Source organism: Camelina sativa, chromosome 6, assembly GCF_000633955.1.
Source record: "Camelina sativa cultivar DH55 chromosome 6, Cs, whole genome shotgun sequence".
In the NCBI taxonomy this organism is placed as follows: Eukaryota; Viridiplantae; Streptophyta; class Magnoliopsida; order Brassicales; family Brassicaceae; genus Camelina; species Camelina sativa.
Window position 1 is genome coordinate 21,467,807 of NC_025690.1, and position 16,290 is coordinate 21,484,096.

Sequence of the window (16,290 nt, forward strand, 5' to 3'; positions counted from 1 at the left end):
CGCTTTATTTCTTTTGACTCTTCTCTTTTCAGCTCCTATAAATCAGACAACAACTAATTCTTTCTCTCACATCACAAGTCCTTTTGAAAAACAAGAAAATATCTTATTTTTTGCATAAAACACAGAACAAAAACGGGATCCCGAACAAAAACAGAGGATCATCAATCATGGTTCTGTATGAAGAGGTTAGTGTCTTTACTTTATCTATGTTTCCAAGCTCATGTAGATCTCTGTTACTGTAGAAAAGTGATGATACCAAAAAAAAAAAACAAAAAAATGTACTTACTAGTTATGTTCCTATCGATCCAGGCATCCAGCAAGAACCATTCTATTAGGTTTAATGTAAGTATTATATGCTTTTTTGTGCAGGGTTTTATATTGAACTCACGAGGCATGAAGCTGTTCACTTGTGTATGGAAACCAGATAAGGAAGAACCAAAGGCCTTTCTCTTCCTCTGCCATGGCTACGCTATGGAGTCCAGCATCACCATGAACAGTTCAGCCACGAGGCTAGCCAAGGCCGGTTTTGCAGTCTATGGAATGGACTATGAAGGACACGGGAAATCCGAGGGACTAAATGGTTATATCAGTGACTTTGATCGTCTCGTTGATGATGTCTCAAATCACTACTCTTCAATTTGTGGTAACTTTCTTTCTTCTTTTTTTATTGAAAACCATTATATGGTTTTCGATTTTCAATAATTTGATAAAAGAAATGGTGAAAATAATTTTGTAGAGAAGGAAGAGAACAAGGGGAAGATGAGGTTTCTACTTGGAGAATCCATGGGAGGAGCACTTGCGTTGCTCTTAGCCAGAAAGAAGCCTGACTTTTGGGACGGTGCGGTTTTGGTCGCACCCATGTGTAAGGTTAGTGATCTCTCTTTCTTTTTTGTAGTTTATTGTTGTTTAGTTATCCTTAGTCTTGCATTATTAACGTATAAAGAAATCAATATACATTGAATGATTAATTAGTGTTCGAGATGATTTGTATAGTTGAGATACATTTTTCTAATGATTTTTTAAGGATTAGATCAAAGGTCGCAATCGAAAACGGAGAAATATGGTTGTAAAGTGAGAATAAACCAAAAACTTTCAATAATTCTCTTTACTTTTGGATTAGCAATAAATGCCCGTAGATAATACTAAAAATGGTTCAATCACTCTTCATTAGTCCCTTGTCTCAGTACTAGTTTCTATTTAGACACCATTACTTATTGTTACAAGCATATATTAGTCGACATCGTTTTTTTTTTGTCTTCCATCTAATATGGTAAATGTTGTTATGTATAGTTAGCAGACGAGGTAAAGCCACATCCAGTAGTGATCTCAATTCTTATCAAGCTTGCCAAGTTTATTCCGACGTGGAAAATAGTTCCAGGAAATGATATCATTGACATTGCAGTTAAAGAAGCCCACATCAGAAAACAGGTGATTGATGATTGTAATCTAAATAAGACAGCCAACTCTACTTATTTAATCAAATTTTTGTTACTAAATACTAACCATAGTTTATGAATTAAACAGGTGAGGGAGAACAAGTATTGCTATAAAGGCCGGCCTCGCCTCAATACCGCCTACCAACTCTTGTTGGTTAGCTTGGATCTCGAGAAGAATCTTCATCAGGTTTCTAATTATAAGATACATATATAGTTATTTTGGATATGTATATTTGATATTGTAATGGACGATATATAACATTTTACACGTAAAACTTGATAATTAATTAGCAATGGCTTTTGAACTTATATAGGTATCTATTCCTTTTATTGTTCTTCACGGGGAAGATGATAAAGTGACGGACAAAAGCGTGAGCAAATTGCTATACGAAGTGGCTTCAAGCTCGGACAAGACGTTCAAGTTGTACCCCAACATGTGGCACGCTTTGCTATACGGGGAAACTCCTGAAAATTCAGAAATTGTGTTTGGTGATATCATAAATTGGCTGGAGGATAGAGCCATCAATTCGAACGGAGGGTTGGAGACTCAGCTAAAACATAAGCATGATGGATTCTTGACGCATAAATAAGTGAACGATATATGTAGCAATATATATGGTTTATGTACTTAATGTAGTCTTTTTTTATACATACGAAGTTACTTGTTGAATTTTATCCATAAAAAGAAGAAAGTTACATGTTGAAAGTTATAAATTACGGAAAATCTCTGAATCTATATAGCATAACAACTCGTTAACAAACCCTCAAAAACCACACGAATTTGAAGATAGCATTAGACTGAAGAAGATAAGTTAGGTCTTCCGATATATATAGGCAAAATTGACCGGTTTCAATGGCTTTTGGATCGAAAAATAAATAAATGTATAAGGTAATTCTTAAACTATATACAAATTTAGAAAAGTTAAAAATATAACAACTATATATTATACGTCACATTTTTTTTTCTAAGATAAATTGGCCTAATTAGTCAGACCATCTCTTTCACCATCAGTGGCTATTTTAAGTTGCAATTTTGAAAATTTAAAGAACAACCAATTAATTTTTTTACCATACCTGGCTAAAAAAAAAGTAAAAGTTTTTGCTGTCAAAAAAAGAAGAAAAAGTTTTTTTTTTTTTTTGGCAAACAAAAAGAAGAAAAAGTTTAATCCACTAATATTCTACGAAATTATATCAGCCTACTAATATATACTGAGTAAGTACGTAAATTGACAACTTTTCGTCCAATGGAATGATAATCATCATCCATATTATGGAACGACTGTTTTCAAATTATAAATCAAAACATAAAAATTTCCTAGTTATAACTCAAAAGTCATTGATTACATATACACTTATCCTATAGTGTTAATTTTCAGGTACAGATTATTGCTCTTTCAGAAAAGTCTCAGAAGAGTTGGGAATTATTATAAGAGTTTTTTATTTATATAATTTCTCTTATTATTATATGAGTTTACGAAAGGTGGAGGTATTTTTTGTATTGTATGGAAAGTTTAAGGAGTGGAAACATAAAAGGAAAGCAAATCCACGACGTTGTCAACTTTGTCAGGGTCAAACGACTAAGCTCTACAATGTCTTGATTGTCTTCTATATACTTTCTCAACTCTCCAAGAAAACAAGAGAGCAAAAAAATTGATTCAAATTAATCTCTTTCGACGTGATGGTTAGTTGATTAACAATCTCTTTAATTAAAATTTTTGATTAGTCTGAATCTAAAAGTTTGCATTTGTTCTTTCTTATTTCTTGTAATGAATTGATTTTGGTGTGCAGACGAGTGCAACAGAGGACCTCAAGTATGAAGAGGTTTGAATGTGTATATATATATGCATTGGGATCATCATCACATAGATATATAGAAAGGTCTGGTGACTGATTGATGATTGTATATATATGTGCAGAGTTTCATAAAGAACACTCGAGGATTGAAGTTGTTCACGTGCAGATGGGTACCAACAAACAAAGACCCAAGGGCTTTAGTTTTCCTTTGCCACGGATACGGCATGGAATGTAGCATCACCATGAATAGTTGAGATCAACCCATTTCATAAAATTCTATGATTTTTTTATATATTTTTATTATATATGTGCTTTCATCTAGAATGTATTAATTTATAGAATGACTAATAAAATCTGATCTAAAATCCAAATGTTTTAAGTTAACACACACAAAAAAAAACTAAAAAAGTTATTAACGTTTGAAATGAATATGATCGGCTTAGGTACTGCGAGGAGACTTGTGAAGGCAGGATATGCGGTTTATGGAATGGATTATGAAGGACATGGCAAATCTGATGGGCTTAGCGCTTATATCCCAAACTTTGACAACCTCGTTGATGATGTCTCAACTCATTACACAACTATTTGCGGTAATGTTGACTTCTGGATTATAAAAGTCAACTTATTGATTGAAAATTTTATGTGACAGTAAATGTCCTAATTAAAAAAGGGAAACTACATAATTTCGGAATCAATATGATCGATATGAAATTTTTTTTGGCCGAACGTGAGAAGATGGAAGCAACTGATAAATGAATAGCTTGATTTTTTTTTTCTTTATTTGTTTGACATTATCAAATAAATTGCCTTTGGAATGTAAAACTGAAATAGAGAGGGAAGAGAACAAACGGAAGATGAGGTTTATGTTAGGAGAGTCAATGGGAGGAGCAGTGGTTGTGTTGCTATGCAGGAAGAAACCTGACTTTTGGGATGGAGCTCTCTTGGTCGCTCCAATGTGTAAGGTATTTCACTATTTCTCATCTCTTTATTTAGTTTGTTTTAGTTGCCTAATATTATTGTTATTCCTATATGCAACTGAAATTTGTGGTTCAAAAATATTAAACAGAACACCTATAAACATTTTTCTATTCTACGAGTGAAATAATCATACGATATCAAACCAAATTACTAGATTCAGTTACGCAACTAAAGAAAATGTTTATTTTTCTTATACGGCATATATATATATATATATATATAATTGTTGATTAATATAAATTAAATGCATATAAACGAAACATTTTGTTTTTGTGAGTACAAGCAAATTAAATAGTACTATATGAATGTGAAATAGATATATTTGTCGCAGATCGCAGAAGAAATGAAGCCAAGTCCTTTTGTTATTTCGATATTAACAAAGCTCATCTCGGTTATACCCAAATGGAAGATCATTCCTAGTCAAGATATCATCGAGATATCATATAAAGAGCCAGACATAAGGAAACAGGTATGTTTCTATATAACATAGTAATCAAAATAATTAGTATACAAAAGCTGAGTAAGAAACTGATGATCAGTATTAGCGGCTAATCACTAATCAGTATGCTTGATTTAACTTTTGTACATTATGGTATGGGTTCAGGTTCGAGAAAATCCTTTATGTTACAAAGGAAGACCACGCTTGAAAACTGCGTATGAGCTTTTAAGGATCAGCAACGACCTGGAGAAGAGACTTCAAGAGGTATCTATATAAATTATACATATATTCGAGATTCCCTTAATGCATGCATTGATATTCAGATTGGACTTAAGGAATAATATATATATATATATATATTTACTGGTAAAAGTTTACCCTCAGATCTTATTTTACTTTGGTTTCTAACCATCCGAGAAATTGTTAGTATAGTATAAATTATAGTTGAAACTTACAACTAATTAATGCATATAATGATTATAGGTTTCATTGCCGTTTATGGTTTTACACGGAGATGATGATAAAGTTACAGATAAAGCAGTGAGCCAAGAACTATACAAGGTTGCGTTGAGCTCTGACAAAACCTTAAAGTTGTACCCTGGGATGTGGCACGGTTTGCTCAATGGTGAAACACAAGAGAACATCGAAATTGTCTTCGCTGACGTCATTGGATGGTTGGAAAAAAGAAGTGATTATGGAAATGAAAGGTTTGAGTCGGAGCTTAAACATTATAGCGATGGTTTGAATTTCAAGGAATAGTCGTTTTACACATTTTTACTTACTACCTACATTGTTTAACACATACAAATTGTTTTTTTTTTAAACACATACAAATTGTTGTAATGAAATTCTGGTGTTTTGCATTCTGATTTTAACGCTGCTATTGTGAATTATATATGTATTTTTTTTTTTAAAATGGTTTCATGTTTAATATTCTCCATATCAGTATTATGAATAAGATCAATATTTATAACATTCTTACATTAGATTAAAGTTAAATTTCTACACTCTTCATATATACACACAACAAGGGTATCTACAAAGTTGAGCTTTTTTTTAAGTGGAGATGAAAGTTGTGGTTTATGCCGTTCTTTGTTTAACTATTTAAAGAAAACACGTTTTAATGATCTTTAAATATTGAAAACAAGGATTAAAATTTTAAAAATAATTTCACTCATTAATTTATATAAAACAAAATAGTAAAACTTAGAAATATTTATAATAAATAAATGTCATGATCATTTCCTAGATAATCCAACAAAATAAAGAAAAGTTTTCATCTAAAATACTTTCGGCTTGGTTTAGGTGAACACAATGGCCACATTGTTGTCGTGTGAGGGCATTGGATCCATTTGAAGCAACTCTTCAAAAGCTTTTCCTTTAGGACAATAACCTTTCAATCCAATTACGACCATCTTCTCTAATGTCTTTGTGTTTTGCAGCATAATTTTCATGAACGAAGCCACAACCTTTGACTCTAGTGGCCAAGTTTCGCCAAGGATCCAGCATCGATTTTGATTCAAACTATGCGCTTCCAAGTAGTAGTCAAGAAGATCTTCCTGTACAGCCAAACATATCATTAATGCAAAACAGATTGTCAATATCTCAGGTTCAACGAACTCAAAACGAAATGACATGTTTACAAGGATTATTCAAACACGCCAATAGCTTGAATGGTCAAGGAAAAAAAAAGCGGTTCAAGGTGAACATATATACCGGTATGAAGCCACATTTCCAACTATGTAGTAGGGTTAGCTTCTTTAGTTGAGGTGAGTTTTGTAGCACCCTTACTATCCCATGAATTACATACTGGGAGATAGTTGTCCTAAGCGTCAAAACCTGAACCTTGAATATCGGTAAAGAAACACCTCGAAGTTCCACAAGGGATAAAATCTACAAAAGCACAATCTCCAATGGTGAGTACCGAAACATCTACAGCAATACTAACATAGAGTTACTGAAAATCAAAGCTTAATGGAAACTAATCAATAGGCTAAAAGGTATAAGTGTGTGCAAACCAGCTGGTTCTCCACGAGTACGAATGGTCATATAATGTATATCACACTAGAGTATACAAAATTAAACATATACCTTAAGAAAGTTTTCCCCAAAAGTAAGCTTCTGTACATTCTTCAATTTCTCTAGCATTTCTAGCGCCATGATTTGAAGAAAAAGAGCGTCGAGTTCTTCCTTAACTTGACAGAAGTCAATGTCTAGTTTAACTTTGGTTAAAGACGAGACATCAACTAAGGTACAAGGTAACTGAGAGTTTGTCAATCTGAGGTCATGTATATGTGGTGCAACAATAAGTGTTGCCCCTGTAACCAAAAGGCGACGCTTGATTTTCAAAACTCTCAGACGCGGTGACTTGCTGAGATCAAGAAACGTTGGTTGACTTAGGCAATACAATCTTAATATTTCGAGGATCGGACAACCACATAGAATCTTGGCAAGGGATTCTTCAGAGATATAGCAAGAATGCAATGAAAGTTTCTTCAATGATGTCCAAGACACGGAGCATCTTGTAATGAGATGATTTCTATTGAGTTGCTTAACCGAAGAATTGGTGTAAAAAAAATCAGGAATACTGTACTCGAGGGAATGACTAACGGAGAATTGTAGCGACAAATTCTCAACGTTTCGGGACAGAGCGAACTCGATCCACTTGTTCAGGTCGTGATCAGGAGGACAGTCTCTCACGTGGTAGGAATCGAGGTGAAATCTCATCATCTTACGAGCCGTGTAGCGAGCTAGGGTTTCGTTTATGAAATCAGCTGGATTCCGTATATTACGAAATCCTTCAAAATCAAAGGACAAGGAAGGTGTATTGGGCCATACATGCCTCCATCGTCTGGACAAGACCGAAGTTCTAATGGCTACTTTAGTCGGGAGAAAGGAGAGGATCTGTTGGATAAGCACATCGGGCAAAGAGCTAATTGAGTCTAGATTTTCACTTGAGTCTCCTGCTCGTTTGATATCACGGCGGTGCTGATGAGCGTAGCAGTCAGCGGCGGTGACGCCGTCTCCGTTTCTGCCGTCGTAGGCCATTACGTTATCAACCACGGATAACAAACCTACTTGTATGTGTTGTGATTAAGAAACAAACAAAGTAATTACAAATTTTGTTTATTAATGGTATTGTTACAAATATATTGTATTATGTAAAATCCATTATGGGCCCATTAGTGTAAATCCTAATATTTATCTAATGGAACAGATAAATAGCAGTATTCTCATATTCAACTAAAATGATAATAACTAAATAAATCCGAAATTAAAACCAATTTCCTTTTCTCTTTTTGTCACGTGACTTCTTCTCCTTGCACATACGTATAATTAACTTTTATCTTTTTTTTTTGGGTAAACAAGGAATTCATTAAAAGCAATGATAGAGTTACACTCCAGGAGGAATTGTTAAAAGCCATTAAGGCGGATTTAGCGACAGAGTCAGCTGCAACATTGCTAGTTCGTGGAATAAACTTAAATAAAAGAGATAGAAGCAAAGGAGGACTTTAACAGAGCTATATTATGGAGGATCCCCTTGAACTTTGTAGTACTATCCTTAGCATTGATGAGTGTCATGAGGATTTTGGAATCCGAGAACACTGAAATATTAATGGCGCCATGAATATTTGCAGTCTTGGTGAGAGCACTGCGAACGACGAGAGTCTCTGCTACCAAGGCAGAATCCACAAAGTCTCTATTAGCAGAAATATGACGATTGTTGGGTAATAGGGTCTTTTTTTTTTGGGCTCAACATCAATTTTCCATTCACCAAATCAAAGTTACAACAAAATCATAGACACATTACATTCACCTCTATAGATTTGGACCAAAACAAATGCAATGGTTGATCAAGTACAACTCTGTATAGACTTGGACCAAAACAAATGCAATGGTTGATCAAGTACAACTCTGGAACACTAGGCGGATCCAACGCTACCCAATCGAGAACCATTATATTTTTTAATCACAATGAGATAGATAACACTCCACGACTCAAAATAAAATCACCTCTATAAACTTGGGTAATAGGGTCTTTGATAACCCATCCCATTCCACATTGACAAGAAGATGACATTAAGATGAAATTAAATAAGCTTTCTTAGTTAAAGAAAAAAAAAAGATATTTATTACTAGGCTTTTGAAAAGCCCACTACATACTATATACAATTATCTCCTGGAGGTTTCGAACGTATACTTTGCAATTGATATTAGCTTCTGAAATAAAATTACAAAAATAGAGTCTATATAGTATATGTAGATGAACTAATTAATTTAATAGTGTTTGTTCCAAAAAAAAAAAAAAAAAGAATTAGCAATGAAACTTGTGACTCTTTGACTTTATCATCATTTAAACAAATTTGGTTTCTTCTAAACGCACACAACGTAAAGCCATAATAAATAACAAAACTTAGCCATATATGCTCTGATCATCTTCTTCTTGGATTGATCTTACTAGCTGCAGACAGTGACACTTTTGGTATTTATTAGAAACTAAATGCTTACACTACACATTTGTTTTCTTTCGTAACAGATTAGTCATTTACTCATTAGTGGGTTGGATCTTTAAGAAAATATCGACAGGACATACATAAGCATTTGATATTCAGGATATAAACAAATCTGATTTTTATATTATTGATTACATGTTCTGCTCCGTAACAGATTAGTGGGATCTTTAAGAAAATATCGACAAGACATACATAAGCATTTGATATTCAGGATATACAATAATATCGATATTTATATTATTGACTACATGTTCTGCTAAAAAGCCGGCGTGTTGAACGTTTTGAGAGTATCTGAATATAAAAAAACCGACCATAATTTTTGTAAACATTTTAATTTTATCTTACAGTCGTCGCTTGAATCTCGATCACCAATATTTACAAAACCATACTAATATATATTATTAAAAAGTCAAACGACTCATTCGTCCAAGGCTGCAGGTTGGTTTATTGCCCAATGAGCAAAGATATGCACACGCGGATACGTGGGATCCAAAAAATTAAAATAATTTTATTGGCCTAACTTTGAATTAATAAATATAGTGGTGGATCATGAAATTAAACACTTAATGATGTGAAAGTGGATACGGGATCACAATTTAACAAAAACAAATACTAGTAGTAAAATACAGTATATCTCTGATCTGTAAAAACAAATTTATAATCTGTTAGTCAACGGAGTTGAACTTTTTACAACTAAGGTTATATATAGTAGACATTGTATCGTAAAAACTAGTAGAAATTGTAGATTTTTGACTTTTCTTCATTTTACATATGATCCTTCATTTATATACTTTTATGATAATCAGGATAAAAACATTATTGAATCTGAGAAATTTAAACCCTATTTGACATCTAGTGTTACTCGTTAGAAAGATTGATTATATATTATTTACAAAACCGACCTTAACATCTTCTAACATCTGTAGATGTGAGTTTGATTTTGCAATTTGAAATAACAAAAAAGAAAAAACCCAATGTCAAAGAATTTGGAAGGGGTGTTAATGAACAATTTAAGACTTAAGGGGGTACTATCTGAGTTATTTTGGAAATTGAGGGGGTGCTTTTGAAGCGTCGCAAAACTTGAATTTGCCATTTGTTTAGTGTAGGGATTTTTTTATCTTTTTTTTTTTGAAGAAGAAGCAATTTAAAACAAACAAAAAAAAAACGTGTTGCCGTGTGTGTTGGAGGGGTGCGAAGAGAAGAAACGAATCCGTTCAAATACTTAAAAAATCGTCACTATCAAATCTTCGAAAACGTCGTCGCATTACTGTATCGTCGTCCTCCTCTTCCCCTTAATATAAAACAGAGCCTTACAACCAAAACACGAGACATCTCTTATCATAAAACTCGCGTCTCCATCCAACAAATACCAAAGAGAGAGAGAGAGTTTCAGACTTAATCTCTTCTTCGTAAGAATGGTTAGTTACGTTCTGATTTAAAACACTCTCTGTTTTTTTTTCTTTAATCCTTTGAAGACCACATTTGAAACTCTTTTAGTTTGTTTTCTTCTTGTAATGAATTGTACTTTTTTTTCTTTTTGGTTATGCAGGCGAGTCAAACCGATGACACCGTGTACGAAGAGGTTTGTGTTATGTTTACTTATTCGTTAATGAGTATATGCATTCAGATAGATAAATCTCATATTTTATTGAAAATTTATGTATTATATACAGAGTTTCATCAAGAATTCTCGGGGAATGAAACTGTTCACGTGCAAATGGGTACCAGCAAAGCAAGAACCGAAGGCTTTAGTATTTATCTGCCATGGATATGCAATGGAATGTAGCATCACCATGAACAGTTGAGATCGTGCAGTCTAAATTATGTTTTCGTATCTAAGTTTCAAGAGGTGTTGTTGTTAACAATTTTTGGAAATGAACATGATTGGATTAGGTACTGCGAGGAGACTTGTGAAAGCAGGATTTGCAGTTTATGGTATAGACTATGAAGGTCATGGCAAATCTGATGGCCTTAGTGCTTACGTCCCTAACTTTGACCAACTTGTTGATGATGTCTCAACTCACTACACAAGCATTTGCGGTAATATTCACTTTTAATACTTATCTTTTGAAAAACAACCTTCATAACCACCAATTTTAATCACCACTACTCTCAAATTATTGAACCAAACTAGGAATTATACAAAAAAAATCTTACCAAGACCTTTTTTTCTTTTTCTTTTGTTGGTAATTGATCTATCGTCATGATGTTTTTGGATGGAAGTAACCCATTACTCTGACATTATTAAATTTCTTTTGTACGACTTTATCAAAAAGTTTCGTTTTCTGATGTTTTTTTTTAATATTTTTGTGTGGTTGGAATAATTAGAGAGAGAAGAGAATAAAGGGAAGATGAGGTTCTTGTTAGGAGAATCAATGGGTGGAGCAGTACTTTTGTTGTTACACAGAAAGAAGCCTGAGTTTTGGGATGGGGCCATTTTGGCTGCTCCAATGTGTAAGGTATAAAATTCATTCCATCATGCTTCTATCTTTGTATTGGCCTAATTATGTTTTATCATGGAGCTATCGATATTATTGTTTGGTACGTCTTTTTCATTTGAAACGGTGGTATTATTGTTTTTAAAAAAGGAATTAGCCAGCCTGGTTATATGTTTTAGTGGAGATTAGTTTTGAGTATAATAACAAAAACAGGATTGTTGAGGTGTGATGTAACTTTTTACCCACCCAATGTAGGACGAATAAATATGGATTGTATATGCTAAAATGTTGGGTTGTCTGTTTCCAAACGAGGGCACGATGATGTGAAAGATGCTGAATTATTAGTATTGTAAATAGGTAAACCATTATTGAGGGAATTGAGAGTTTTATTTGATTAGAACAAATCACAATGTCAGGGTAATCATTTCTCCGCTAATTTACTGAAAGAAAGTTTTTAAAACGTAAGTGTGACAATTTTTTTCCTACATTACAGATTGCTGAAGAAATGAAACCAAATCCTTTGGTAATTTCGTTATTGTCCAAACTTAGCGGAGTGATACCCTCGTGGAAGATTATTCCTGGTCAAGATATTATTGAGATTGCTTTTAAGCAGCCAGAAATCAGAAAGCAGGTTAGAGAAAACCCTTATTGTTACAAAGGACGTCCACGTTTGAAGACTGCTTATGAGCTACTGAGGGTTAGCACCGACCTCGAGAAGAGATTGAACGAGGTATTTATTTTTACTTTCAGTTTTGTCAAAGAGTTAATATGATCGGATGAGGCTTACATGCGGTGTTATATCTTGGGAACAGGTTTCTTTACCGTTTATGGTCTTGCACGGAGAAGACGATAAAGTCACAGATAAAGCGGTGAGTGGAGAGTTGTATGAGGTTGCGTCTAGTTGGGACAAGACCCTCAAGCTGTACCCTAGGATGTGGCACGGCTTACTCTATGGAGAGACACCAGAGAATATTGATCTTGTGTTCGATGATATCATTGGTTGGTTGGACAAGAGAACCTCTGATGGAAAAGGCGGGTCCGAATCTGAGAGGAAACGTAGAACTGGTGGTATATCTTTGAAAGGGTAGTTAGAAATAAAACATAGTCAGATTCTGTTTGTTTGTTCATTTCTTTCTTTTCTTGAATACTATTTCTGTTAATTAGTTTGATAAGATAGTAACCTTTGACTTAATATTAATAAGACGGAAAGAAAGGTGAAAAAATTGATTATTTATGTTTATACTAGATATGAAAGAGTAAAATTATCAAGTAACCAATAAAACGGTTAAAGTTGAATATAACTCTGTCATAAACGATGTAAACACTCTCTTACGGTGTTAATCTGTCGAACAATACAGTACCTGCAAAATATATAAATGCAACTATTATACTATTACTCAATTATAAAGAGATAGAATAAAGAAACAAGTACCTAATCATTATTAGCTAATTCAATTACTAAATAAAGGTTCAGTTGAACTGATCGTAAACCCAACTAAAGCAAAACAACAACACCTCCACTCCATTCTCATCGCATTAACCAAATGCTCCAATGCTTCTTTATATAAACCCATTAGTGCATACATCGAAGGACATTAAACACAAACAAAATCGCAAACCAAAGACAACTTGAGAATCCAAACTAAAGAGTAAAATGGCCAAAGCTTTTCACATAATCATCATTCTGTTCCTCACATCATTCAATCTCCTCGCAGTCATCAACTCTTCTAGACTTCTTGACGAGATCCAACCTCAGCCTCAGTTAATCCCTACAGGCCAAATCCCCATGGTGGCTCCAACCGAAGCTGAGGAGGATGATGGATCCGATGACAATTCAGGACCCGCACCCACAACCACAAATACTCCATCAGCAATTACAGTCCCAGCCGGTCCAGCAGGTGCTACAGCGGGTGAACACGAGCCATTACTAGAGTTCTTTATGCATGACGTGCTAGGCGGGTCTCACCCATCGGCTCGTGTGGTTACCGGAATAGTAGCTCAAACCGAAGTGAATGGAATACCATTCTCTAAGGCCAGCAACAGCATTTTCCCGGTTGACAATGGAGTTCCACTGGTCAACTCNACATAGTCAGATTCTGTTTGTTTGTTCATTTCTTTCTTTTCTTGAATACTATTTCTGTTAATTAGTTTGATAAGATAGTAACCTTTGACTTAATATTAATAAGACGGAAAGAAAGGTGAAAAAATTGATTATTTATGTTTATACTAGATATGAAAGAGTAAAATTATCAAGTAACCAATAAAACGGTTAAAGTTGAATATAACTCTGTCATAAACGATGTAAACACTCTCTTACGGTGTTAATCTGTCGAACAATACAGTACCTGCAAAATATATAAATGCAACTATTATACTATTACTCAATTATAAAGAGATAGAATAAAGAAACAAGTACCTAATCATTATTAGCTAATTCAATTACTAAATAAAGGTTCAGTTGAACTGATCGTAAACCCAACTAAAGCAAAACAACAACACCTCCACTCCATTCTCATCGCATTAACCAAATGCTCCAATGCTTCTTTATATAAACCCATTAGTGCATACATCGAAGGACATTAAACACAAACAAAATCGCAAACCAAAGACAACTTGAGAATCCAAACTAAAGAGTAAAATGGCCAAAGCTTTTCACATAATCATCATTCTGTTCCTCACATCATTCAATCTCCTCGCAGTCATCAACTCTTCTAGACTTCTTGACGAGATCCAACCTCAGCCTCAGTTAATCCCTACAGGCCAAATCCCCATGGTGGCTCCAACCGAAGCTGAGGAGGATGATGGATCCGATGACAATTCAGGACCCGCACCCACAACCACAAATACTCCATCAGCAATTACAGTCCCAGCCGGTCCAGCAGGTGCTACAGCGGGTGAACACGAGCCATTACTAGAGTTCTTTATGCATGACGTGCTAGGCGGGTCTCACCCATCGGCTCGTGTGGTTACCGGAATAGTAGCTCAAACCGAAGTGAATGGAATACCATTCTCTAAGGCCAGCAACAGCATTTTCCCGGTTGACAATGGAGTTCCACTGGTCAACTCAAACAACATCAACAGTGTTATTAACCCAAACACAGCTCCACTTCTCACAGGACTTGGCGGTGCTCAAACCTCCACCGTAATCCAAAACACTAATGGGAATTCCAACGATGCTCTTAGCGCAAACAATCTCCCTTTTGTAACCGCCGGAAACCTCCCTCCTGGTGCTGCCCTCCAGCATCTCATGTTCGGAACCATAACCGTTGTGGACGATGAACTAACCGAAAGCCACGAGCTCGGCTCAGCTGTTATAGGGAGAGCTCAAGGCTTTTACTTGGCCAGTTCTTTGGACGGCACAAGCCAGACTCTTTCTTTGACCGTGTTGCTACATGGAGAGCATGACCATCATGACACTTTAGACGACGCCATTAGTTTCTTTGGAGTTCACCGGACCGCCTCTCATGCCTCTCAGATTGCAGTTATTGGCGGGACTGGGAAGTTCGAGCACGCGAAAGGGTATGCCATAGTGGAAACTCTGCATAACCAGAACAACCAGCATATCACTGATGGTCAAGACACCATCCTCCATTTCAGTATATACCTCACCTACAAAGCTTGAAGAGAAAATGAGACTTAAAACAAGAAATGATTGCTTTTGTATATGTTCTTGCTCACTAGCTTCTGCTTGTGGCCTTTTTCCATTGTTGTGTAAATCTAAATTCCAAAGAACTTTGTTTAAATGAGACTGTTTCAATCAAATTCTTGTTTCATTCACACAAAAATACTTGTTTGACAAATGGGTACAAGTCACAATAAGCTTTTGAAGCAATGTGACTGACTTCCTAAGAGGCCAATCCTAGACCTGAAAGAAACTATTTGTATACACAACTTCTTCAAATGCTATACATCTCCCTTTGATGATGCAAGCCAAATGCAACTACTACTCTGTTTTCTATATCTCAAATAAAATGCAGAGAATGCAATCTNACCGAAGCTGAGGAGGATGATGGATCCGATGACAATTCAGGACCCGCACCCACAACCACAAATACTCCATCAGCAATTACAGTCCCAGCCGGTCCAGCAGGTGCTACAGCGGGTGAACACGAGCCATTACTAGAGTTCTTTATGCATGACGTGCTAGGCGGGTCTCACCCATCGGCTCGTGTGGTTACCGGAATAGTAGCTCAAACCGAAGTGAATGGAATACCATTCTCTAAGGCCAGCAACAGCATTTTCCCGGTTGACAATGGAGTTCCACTGGTCAACTCAAACAACATCAACAGTGTTATTAACCCAAACACAGCTCCACTTCTCACAGGACTTGGCGGTGCTCAAACCTCCACCGTAATCCAAAACACTAATGGGAATTCCAACGATGCTCTTAGCGCAAACAATCTCCCTTTTGTAACCGCCGGAAACCTCCCTCCTGGTGCTGCCCTCCAGCATCTCATGTTCGGAACCATAACCGTTGTGGACGATGAACTAACCGAAAGCCACGAGCTCGGCTCAGCTGTTATAGGGAGAGCTCAAGGCTTTTACTTGGCCAGTTCTTTGGACGGCACAAGCCAGACTCTTTCTTTGACCGTGTTGCTACATGGAGAGCATGACCATCATGACACTTTAGACGACGCCATTAGTTTCTTTGGAGTTCACCGGACCGCCTCTCATGCCTCTCAGATTGCAGT

General features: G+C 35.5%; 7 protein-coding genes across 8 annotated transcripts in view; 6 read left to right on the forward strand and 1 right to left on the reverse strand.

Moving 5' to 3' along the window:
* LOC104792762 (caffeoylshikimate esterase) lies at positions 31-2,150 on the forward strand. The gene is made up of 6 exons (XM_010518982.2): positions 31-185; positions 370-643; positions 737-867; positions 1,291-1,428; positions 1,525-1,623; positions 1,751-2,150. Exons 1-6 carry the CDS (start codon positions 168-170, stop codon positions 2,024-2,026), a joined length of 936 nt encoding a protein of 311 aa, XP_010517284.1. The 5' UTR covers positions 31-167; the 3' UTR covers positions 2,027-2,150.
* LOC104792763 (caffeoylshikimate esterase-like) lies at positions 3,015-5,509 on the forward strand. The gene is made up of 8 exons (XM_010518983.1): positions 3,015-3,117; positions 3,225-3,257; positions 3,353-3,479; positions 3,674-3,820; positions 4,062-4,192; positions 4,540-4,677; positions 4,813-4,911; positions 5,131-5,509. The coding sequence occupies exons 1-8, from the start codon at positions 3,115-3,117 to the stop codon at positions 5,404-5,406; spliced, it is 954 nt and encodes a 317-aa protein (XP_010517285.1). The 5' UTR covers positions 3,015-3,114; the 3' UTR covers positions 5,407-5,509.
* LOC104699323 (putative F-box protein At1g49610) lies at positions 5,949-7,695 on the reverse strand. The gene is made up of 3 exons (XM_010414643.1): positions 6,739-7,695; positions 6,364-6,540; positions 5,949-6,206 (listed from the first exon to the last, which is right to left on the reverse strand). The coding sequence occupies exons 1-3, from the start codon at positions 7,693-7,695 to the stop codon at positions 5,949-5,951; spliced, it is 1,392 nt and encodes a 463-aa protein (XP_010412945.1).
* Positions 10,346-12,831, forward strand: LOC104792768 (caffeoylshikimate esterase-like). Of its 2 annotated transcripts, XM_010518992.1 has the most exons (7): positions 10,346-10,579; positions 10,711-10,743; positions 10,835-10,961; positions 11,055-11,201; positions 11,490-11,620; positions 12,093-12,329; positions 12,412-12,831. In XM_010518992.1, the coding sequence occupies exons 1-7, from the start codon at positions 10,577-10,579 to the stop codon at positions 12,685-12,687; spliced, it is 954 nt and encodes a 317-aa protein (XP_010517294.1). In that variant the 5' UTR covers positions 10,346-10,576; the 3' UTR covers positions 12,688-12,831. The 2 variants fall into 2 exon arrangements, with proteins under 2 accessions (XP_010517294.1, XP_010517292.1); XM_010518990.1 differs by lacking the exon at positions 10,346-10,579 and having other exon boundaries at positions 10,705-10,743.
* Positions 13,254-13,688, forward strand: LOC109133367 (dirigent protein 9-like). Its single transcript, XM_019246412.1, has one exon. It carries the CDS (start codon positions 13,254-13,256, stop codon positions 13,686-13,688), a length of 435 nt encoding a protein of 144 aa, XP_019101957.1.
* LOC104792766 (dirigent protein 9-like) lies at positions 14,171-15,361 on the forward strand. Its single transcript, XM_010518988.2, has one exon. The coding sequence runs from the start codon at positions 14,238-14,240 to the stop codon at positions 15,219-15,221; it is 984 nt and encodes a 327-aa protein (XP_010517290.1). The 5' UTR covers positions 14,171-14,237; the 3' UTR covers positions 15,222-15,361.
* Positions 15,399-16,290, forward strand: part of LOC109133368 (dirigent protein 9-like) — a 5,621-nt gene continuing 4,729 nt past the window's right edge. The window contains exons 1-2 of the mRNA XM_019246413.1: positions 15,399-15,427; positions 15,577-16,288. Coding sequence (XP_019101958.1) covers positions 15,399-15,427; positions 15,577-16,288 — 741 coding nt within the window. The remainder of the gene's footprint in view (positions 15,428-15,576; positions 16,289-16,290) is intronic.

Bases quoted from the DNA above. Each gene is read 5' to 3' on its own strand.
- LOC104792762 (XM_010518982.2), top strand. The intron at 644-736 runs GTAACTTTCTTT...ATAATTTTGTAG, and splicing joins TCACTACTCTTCAATTTGTG to AGAAGGAAGAGAACAAGGGG. The intron at 868-1,290 runs GTTAGTGATCTC...TGTTATGTATAG, and splicing joins TGGTCGCACCCATGTGTAAG to TTAGCAGACGAGGTAAAGCC.
- LOC104699323 (XM_010414643.1), bottom strand. From the start codon at position 7,695: ATGGCCTACGACGGCAGAAACGGAGACGGCGTCACCGCCGCTGACTGC. The intron at 6,541-6,738 runs GTATATGTTTAA...GTGCTTTTGTAG, and splicing joins TTGGGGAAAACTTTCTTAAG to ATTTTATCCCTTGTGGAACT. The intron at 6,207-6,363 runs GTATATATGTTC...TTGGCTGTACAG, and splicing joins GGAAATGTGGCTTCATACCG to GAAGATCTTCTTGACTACTA.
- LOC104792768 (XM_010518990.1), top strand. From the start codon at position 10,705: ATGCAGGCGAGTCAAACCGATGACACCGTGTACGAAGAG. The intron at 10,744-10,834 runs GTTTGTGTTATG...TATTATATACAG, and splicing joins ATGACACCGTGTACGAAGAG to AGTTTCATCAAGAATTCTCG. The intron at 12,330-12,411 runs GTATTTATTTTT...TCTTGGGAACAG, and splicing joins TCGAGAAGAGATTGAACGAG to GTTTCTTTACCGTTTATGGT.
- LOC104792766 (XM_010518988.2), top strand. From the start codon at position 14,238: ATGGCCAAAGCTTTTCACATAATCATCATTCTGTTCCTCACATCATTC.
- LOC104792763 (XM_010518983.1), top strand. The intron at 3,480-3,673 runs GTTGAGATCAAC...TGATCGGCTTAG, and splicing joins ATGTAGCATCACCATGAATA to GTACTGCGAGGAGACTTGTG. The intron at 4,678-4,812 runs GTATGTTTCTAT...GTATGGGTTCAG, and splicing joins AGCCAGACATAAGGAAACAG to GTTCGAGAAAATCCTTTATG.